We start from the raw sequence: 9,007 nt of genomic DNA, 5'->3' as shown, positions 1-9,007 counted from the left end.
AGTTAAATAAATAATCTACATTAATATATCAAATAAGCTTAAATATTTAGTGTAAAATTTAAAACCTAAAGTAAAATATCAAAAAATGTTTAAAAAAATCAATATATATTTTTTAACATAGTTAAAAGGAAAACATTAAATAGAATAATAATAACAGAACCTAAATTGATGAATCGAATAACTAAAAGGTGTCTGAAAACTATATTCTAACAATATATTTTTAACCTGCGCCGCGCAACGCGCGTAAATTCGTCTAGTTACAACATAAAGGGGAGCACCACCACTCAAACTATTTAGATGAATTATGAGAACCCCTAAAAGTTTGTCAAGTAAAAACCATTAAGATACATCGCCAACTATAATTGCAGGGGATTGAACCATGTTGCTATAGAGTCTATTGTTCCTAGCCTTCCAGATTCGCCAAATAAGCCCATATAAAATGCCAAATAGCATTTTGCGTTTTTTGGGGCATTTTTCCAACGAGCACCAAAATCAAGCAAATCCGCCACATTTGTAAATTGCTTTTGAGGAATTTCACACCAGTTAAGAATCAATTTAGTGACCTCTGAAGCAAAAGAGAAACTCGTAAGCAAATGATTTGCTTATTCTTCACATGTATCACAAAGTTTGCAGGTCAAAAAGTCGGTATGAAGACCTCTCTTTGATAGAGCAACTCCAACCGGAATCTTCCCTAGCTTCGCTCTCCTTGTTATACCTTACTCGGCCTTTTGGGTTGTTTTAGATCGGACTATATGTCAATACAACTACATTTTATTCCATTTTTTATTACATTAGATGATTAAATACCATTATTTTCGTTCATGAGTACTAGTTGTATCATTTTGTTTCCCGTATAGCCATTTTTTCTTCATGGTTATCTAGTGTTTAAATATACAAACTTAATTTGTTTGGGGAAAATACATTGTTAAAAAAGAGAGTAGTCTAAAATCGTTACAATAAAAATACTCAATATTCTTAAAAGACGAAAAAAGAAGAGGAAAATAGCAAGTCGGAGGAGGTCCCAACCCCACTCACTCGATAATTGTGGGCTACTAAAACCAAAAAGTTCACAACGCACACTACCCTTGTCAATATTACCATTCTAATCTTTTAAACGTTCTACAAAATAATTATTTGTTTATTTATTAAAATATATTATAATGAAAATGACTCCAATAATTCCTTTTTTCCCTTCTTTAAAAGACCACAAATCTCACCTTTATATACAACCCTCCATCTCCACTCTCTTCTCTCACAGTCTCACTCACTTCCCCCACTCTCACCCCACCTATTTATTCCTCTTTTCCCCTTTTTATCCTTGGTATTGTTCCTACTACAAGAAGAAAGGAATGCATGGTGGTGGTGGCCGGTGGATGTCCGATGGCGGCGGCGGATGGCGGCGACGCAGGAGGAAGGTGGTTCTTCTCCACCTTTGAAAAATCACAAAACACAACAAAAAGAAAAGCTTTTGCAATATAACTTGTTCTTCTGTGTTTCTTGTTTTTCTTCATTTGTTTTTTAGAAAAAAAAACCAGAAAAAAAATGAAGAAGGGCCAAACAGGAAGAACAATATTGTATTGCATTTGCTTTGAGGGTATGAGGCCATCGGTCCGAATATTATTCACCTTTGTTACTTGAGTATAATTACATTTTTACCCTAGTTTATTTAGAAGATGATATGATATATGTACTTTATAACATGAGGATGTAAGAGAAGCATACCAGGTTGACTTTTAGTGGGTTCTTTTGTGGGGTCGAGTGACCTTTTGATGTTGTATAATCTGTCGTATAACGAATGTTTTTTTGTTATAGTACTGCTAGGTATGCATCACTTACAACGATCATGTAGTTGCTTTTGTTATGTATTGAAAATTCGTAATATTAAAAGATTTATGTCTTTCTTTCATCTCTTGATCTCTTGTGTTCGATATTTAACTTTTTTTTTTTTTTTTATAATATTTATTTAAATTGTGAAATGTTTATACGAATAAAGTCTAGAATGTGAAGAAGGGACGTGTAAGAGGATCTTCTTTTTTTGCTGTTTAAAGGAAAGAAAAAGGGAGAGGGAGCAGTGAAAGGACGTGTTGTGGTTATTTTTACAGAAAAGTAGACTTGACAATGCTTTTTTTACAGTCCCTGCCACACCCACTTTTTACAGCCCAACTGAGCATCGAGTCTTAGCGTACACACTGACCTAAATTGATACACTCTCACTTGCCATTTAATACTACTAGTACAATAGTCTAGCTTCCAAAGTTAATAAATTTTTGTATATATTATTAATTTATCATCCCCTAAATAATATTGTTATCTTCAAAGAATAAGTTTTGAACTAAATATGTATAAAAATCTAAAATTGGTTACTTTTACAAGTAATTATCCCTTAAATGATATTGTAAGTTTTGGCTTTTTCATATTTTGTAAATGAAGTATATCATGGTGACTTACAGTTCACCATGTTGTAGTATATTTATTAAAGTAAATATATGCATTTTAGTTGCAGATTATATAAAAATATTAAACAACAACATTTCATCACCACAAGGATGACGAAATTGTGGTCCTTCATATGCTAAATAAGTAAAAACGATCTAAATCTACAACAAAACCAAACTTCTTCTACCCAAGACGCACAATCCCATTCCACACTAACGCTTCCTGTAAATTTCTCACAACATTAATAACCATTTTTAAATAAAATCAAAAGTGGTAATTATTTATACATATATATATATATATATAAAAAAAAGTAAGCACCTTTTTCGCAGCCACAGCCTGTTCAAGTTTTTCTCTATTCTCCCGTTGACATTCACCACACCAGCCAGTTGTAAACTCCTTCATGTGTTTTCTCATCTCTCTAAACACAGCACTGTAACAAAATATAACTTTATCAAAATAAAAAAAAAACTTTTTTCCTAAAAAATAAAAAATAAAAATACCTTCTGCACCAAATCAATAAATTGACCCGATTTCCAGCTGTAGTGGGTCTAGCTCCATGTCGATGACGACCACGGTGAATAACCGCATGCCCTGGGACATGCGAGTATTCAAATATCTCCTGTAAATTAAATTTTAATTTAAATAAAATAAACATTATAAAAAATAAAAAATAAAAAGATAATTTCTTTTTCTTTTAATTTACCTCGGGTTGTGATTCGGTATGCATATGTTTCTCACAACGCACTCCTCTAAAAAACAACTCTCCACCAGCAAACAGTTTCCCCAAACAGACATTTAAAGTCACCTCTGAATCATCCACATGAAACCCTAATTCCACATCTCTATCAAATCCATATTCCACCACAAATCCATGATGAGAATCAAGTGCATATCCTCCCACATCAGCAAAGAAGACTGCATAAATTTCTTATTTATCAATCTTAGATAAACTACATTGCCTATATTGATTTTAAAAAAAAAAAAAAAAAAAATTACTTTTTGAGATGTGGCCAATGAAGTCTTGAATTAACTTTTCCAGCATTGGTTCCATTCCAAAGTCATCAAGAACAACACCAAATTTGTTCATGGTGTTTGGGCGTATGGTTGCTGATTTTGTTTCCAGAATCCACTTTTCGTAATTTTCAACCTATGAAATTAGAATGTGAGAAGAAAATATAAAAACTAAGGTATAAAAAATAGAAATAGAAGATTATTAATATCACCTCAGCTAGCATCTTTGCACAGAAATCTGAGTGGAGCATATCGAATGTGAAAACTCCTGGAACAGGTTCAGACATTATGTTTCTGATACTTTGATTTCTGCTGACATCATCATTAGCCATGAATGCGTTTATGAAAGAGGGCACAAAGAAGCTTGAGGGATTCAGTTCATATAATTCTCTGTAAAGAGGCTGAAAACCAAGGAAAAAGAAAATCAGTGATGCTGATTGTATAACATATAAAATATAAAATATATATCCGATATAGAATGTTAACTGTTTTAAGTGATTTCGGTTTAAAAAGGTAACGAAAATAAAAGTATAAATATTTCTATTTCATATCGTTACGTTTGCATGTGATACATTTTTTAATAAATTAACCTTTTTTCGGATTGTTTTTATAAGTTTAACATGTTTACCTGATAACTGGATATGATTCTTTCCCTGTATATGCTGTGCTTCTTCACCTGTTGAAAGTGATGAAAAAGAAGATTAGTAATTGAAATAGACTTTAACATATAAACTTCAAGTCAAGTAATATATTCACAATTAGGATTTTATGAAAACTTGACGATTAAGGAAGAATTTCTTACTGTATTTCATTCGTTATAATAGTCGATAATTAAAGAATTTTTCTATATAGGGAAGTATTATATTAATGATATAGAATAAGAATTCCAAATTATTGTAGGTTATTGAACTCATATGAAGAAACATGTGCTTAACAAATGTAATCCCCAACCTTTTAACATAGACTTGAATACAATCCCTCTATACATAAACATTTTGTCAAACTTTATGTGTAAAGCACTAATTGTGTTTGCTTCCTAAACAGAAAAACACAGGGAACATAGAAAGCACAGGTACCATGAGTTCCTAATGCCCAAATGTTGACAATATTTGGTTTTATTATCAACCTTTGCTTTATTTGAAATTTAATCGCAATAGTTTGATAAATCAGAATTTGTGCACAAGAAAAACTTTTGTGATGGTGAAAGAGAAGATAATAATGCACCGTTTTCTTCAATTATGAAAAGCATAGAACCAATTTACAAGATTCAGTAGTTTTGTTGACTTGAACTATAGAACATGAGTTACAAAAAGATCAAATATCCTGCAATTCAGTAATGATCCATCAAACTTAGAATCAAAGCGAAACAATAGATTTATAGACAGCATATTTCCCAGTTTTTTTGTTCATTTCTGTGCCCAAATATAGAATTTTTGTTGATCCAATTCCAATCCAAAATTTGATTTTTTTTTCCTAATTCAAACCTAAGTTCACTCATTCTATTAGCATGCATCATGATTTGGGCGATCCTAGATGACAGAAAGACGATCCATTAATTTCTACATGTGTATGTGAAATCGGCACCTAATGACTAACAAATCATGGTAAATTGCTCATTCATTTCCCTGCAAATCTCAAAAATACAAATTTATATATAGTTTATCCTAGTGTACGTGAGTACATGATAACAAATAGCGAAAATGGGATACTCACTCGACTACGCTCTCCTTCATTCGAATAACGACGCAGAATGTCCCGCATGTGCTTAAACTTCGCTTCTCGAGGAGCATTCAAGAGGTTCGGCGGCAGGTGTCGCTCCATTGAGCTAAAAAGCAGAGGACTGAACTCCGATCGAAGATCTTCGTAATTTTCCGGTTTGTGATCCTTTTTAGGACTCAATCGGAGACGGTAATTGGAGTTCACCGGTACTGGTACAGTTCCGTTAGCATCCATGTTGCCTGCGGGGATAGGGGTCGACGACAGAGCAGTCGGCGCAGAATCGGTTCTCCGATCAGCGCCACCATTAGCCGGCATCGTCATTGTTCGTGAAGATCGAAGAGAGAAAATTAAGGGTTCAATTTTGTGCAGACGACGGTGTATGCTTGTCGTGAGAGCTCATGAGTTTTGAGGTTTCCCCAGATATTTAAACACCTCAACTTTATTTGTTTTAAACTCTAGACCCTTACTTTTGTATATGTCATCTTTTAGCCCCTCATCTTTTTTGAAATGATCAAATTACCAATAATCCTAGTTACTCACTCTCTAATTCATGTTTCAAATTGTCTTTGAAAATATCACATTTTTTTGTAAGTTTTTTTTACTCTTGATTCTAATTCATTAAGTTCTTATGCGTCTTTATTAAGCAATACAATTGTTAGAAGTTAGAACTGAACATTATTATTGAATATTATATCAAAATCATATTTTTCTTATTCTAAAAGAATATTATAAAACTAAGTCTTTATAAATTAATAGAAAAGTACATACATGCCCTTCTTGGCTAATGCACGTAAACAATAAGTGTTAATTTAAGAAAACGTGAATACATCTAAATAACGGTTACAATATTCAAATGATGTTGTCCTTTGGTTTTTCTCATGTATATAGTCGAATCGACGTTTTAATAATGTTAGGATCATTTCACGCTTCGTCCCGTATTTTTTATTGCATGATAAAACAATGATAAATTCTTTTTGCATGCATGGTACGTTTATAGATGACGTGCAAGGTATGCTATGTTGTAGATCATCGCCTAAGTAATTGAACATATAATAAGTTCTACAAGCTCGTGCATGAAGTTCATAAAAGCGCATAAGCGTTAAGCACACGTCAACATGTTCTTATTCATTACAACTCTAATTTTACCCGTGATAAATCAATTTACTTTGGTAAGGAATCTATATAAACCTTTATACTTATAAAAGTTTAATTTCTTGCTTGATTTGTCACTTTTATATTCGATGCTTGTCGTACAAGATAACTTCATAACATGATGTTATCATATGATCTCACAAGAGTTATCATCAAGTTTGTTGTTTTAACATGATGTTATCATATGATCTCACAAGAGTTATCATCAAGTTTGTTGTTTTATTTCAAATTGTATAAGAACTTACAAAAAAAAAAGCTTTAATTTAGATACCAATAGTAATCACATATTATATCATGCTGGTTTACAAGAACAATCATTGTACTAATGTATAACACACATAATTTTAGCATTTTAATTAATAAATGTACTTAGTTAAAAAAAATTGGATATTATAAATGAAGTTTAAAATATTTGAATATAAGAGTTGATTTTTTGTAAGTATTGGAGTTAAGTTATTTAATTTTAATTAGATTTGGACCTTGTAAGAGTTGACTTTTTTAAACATTGGAGTTAAGTTATTTAATTTTAACTAGTTTTGGACCCATTTTGTGAGAACATATGATGTCGGGGTCAAACGAGAAACTAGAAGGCTTACGTTGTTAATAAATAAACAAATAAAGAACTGTAAAAATTGTCTTTATGGTTTCGCAAAATCTATGGATAACATCTAAAAAATTTATGACTTGCATGAAAGATTCAAAATCAAGAATATTATGTGGTTTTTGTCCTAAAACACTTAAAATGACTTTTTTTCCTTTAATTTCTTTTTCCATTTTTTATATTTTTTTATTACTTTCATAATTAAAGTAATAAAAAAGGCACACAAAACCAATCCCACATACCCCTCTCTCTCATCTCATCGTCTTCTACCTTCTTCCTTCTTCCTTTGTCCTAGAAAATCAAACAATACACACATATACACTCTTAAAACTGAACCCTATGCAAATCCATCATCTTAAATATAACATATGGAGGAAGAAGAAGAATTTAGGGTTCTTGAACCAATTGCAAATCCCTATTTAAAAAAACCCCAAACACCATTCTGAATCGATTAACTATGTTGATGGGTGTAACAAAATTATACGTGAAGAACAATGGATTCTCTGTGTAAGTCATTGAACAGGTGATTATGAAGGTTATGTGGGTATTTTTGAGCCTAGACTTGATGAATCGTTCTTAGATTCATTTGAATTTAATTTCACTATAGAACCATAGTGAAATTTATCTGTTCTATAGTGAAATTTATCATGATGTGATTCGAATATATATTTAAAGATTTTATGTTTAAAACATTGAATGAAATCCATCTAATGGGTCAAATCTGAAGCTGGTGCTTTAATGAAGCTTTTAGGATTCGATAATGATGAATCATCCTTTGATTCATTCCAAATCAATTTCGATTAATTAGAAAACAAAGTTCTATTAAGATTCGGAGGTGGATTTAAGTGATCTAAGTTCACATCATATAAGAGCAACTAAGTAAGTGATCACTTTTAGAGTTTTAAAAGCTTGATTTAATGACGGAGTTGATTACCTTATTAATTAATGATTTAATTAATTTAATGATGTTACAAGGATGATATTTCATGTTTAAGTTAAATTTTGAAACCATTATAATCCACATTAGTCATTAGAACCTGATTACACAGTGTCAAAAGAAAGTTATTAAGATGAGAGTTTTGGCATTTTTGCATGAAATATGCACGTTTGATCATTTACACTACCGGTATAAATTAATTTTTTTTCTTAATTTATACAATCTGTGTGATCCTATGACTTATTTTGGTGATTCTAAATCATCTACTCCTGGTCTCGATGCGTATTAGATTCTTCCATGGACACTATAAGGACATGTTATAAAGGTTTAAGGGTTATGAGTTAACAAAGTTTAGTAACCTTAATTAGATAATTATGGTTAATTAGTTTTAATGGATAAGATTAATTATATTGATATAGGTGATCTTTAACATTCATTACAACTAGTGAAGTCAAATAGAATATTACATACAAACTTGAGGTGGGTTCATTACCTTTTATGCCATTATAATTTTAACTTTTATTCATTGAGTTGTTATGTTGTATACTACTTCCTTGAAATACTATATGTAGAAACGTGTTTCATTCACAAATTTTTTACAAAAGTGTTTAGAAATAGGGCAACTATAAATCCTTCATACAAGTTTAAATTGTGATCATATACATCCATCATTAGGTGGGTTGAAACTTGTATGGTCTGGAAACTATGGATTTTGGAGTTTATGTATCCTTAAAAAGGCATTTCTTGTATGTTCATATCATTATAAGAACGATATTCTAGATTACATACATGCATAGTTTTTTTGTCAAAAAATGAACAATTAATAATCAGCCAAATTGTATGAGAGGCTGTGATGTTCGAGGTAAAACAAGTATGAAATGGTAGACAAGGTGACACAATGGTTTACAAGGAAAGCCATTGATCATTGCTAGGATCTCCGACACAAAACCTTGGGAGGTGATAATGATCACCTGCCTTGATGATTTTATTGATTAAAAATGTTGATTACAGAGAGAAATGTGTAAACGTAAGTACAAGTATCGTGTATGAGCTAATTGTGTGTCTAGTGTGTAATACAAGTGTTATTTATAGTCTAATGTAACGCCCGGTTCCTGGTATGTATTTTAATAAGAATTATTCATTTTTGC

General features: G+C 31.3%; 1 protein-coding gene across 1 annotated transcript; it reads right to left on the bottom strand.

Annotated features, from left to right (window-relative positions):
- Window positions 1-2,388: 2,388 nt before the first annotated feature.
- Window positions 2,389-5,561, bottom strand: LOC145162567 (2-oxoglutarate and iron-dependent oxygenase domain-containing protein CP2-like). Its single transcript, XM_079081677.1, has 8 exons — window positions 5,164-5,561; window positions 4,079-4,126; window positions 3,663-3,851; window positions 3,436-3,586; window positions 3,143-3,354; window positions 2,940-3,058; window positions 2,758-2,869; window positions 2,389-2,658 (listed from the first exon to the last, which is right to left on the bottom strand). Exons 1-8 carry the CDS (start codon window positions 5,488-5,490, stop codon window positions 2,620-2,622), a joined length of 1,197 nt encoding a protein of 398 aa, XP_078937803.1. The 5' UTR covers window positions 5,491-5,561; the 3' UTR covers window positions 2,389-2,619.
- Between the last annotated feature and the right edge of the window lie 3,446 nt (window positions 5,562-9,007).

The sequence above is a fragment of the Lactuca virosa genome, chromosome 3 (genome assembly GCF_052849685.1).
Source record: "Lactuca virosa cultivar CGN04683 chromosome 3, Lactuca_virosa_CGN04683_v6, whole genome shotgun sequence".
Classification (NCBI taxonomy): domain Eukaryota; kingdom Viridiplantae; phylum Streptophyta; class Magnoliopsida; order Asterales; family Asteraceae; genus Lactuca; species Lactuca virosa.
Note: the sequence above shows the minus strand (reverse complement) of the source record. Positions and strands in the feature narration are given on the sequence as shown.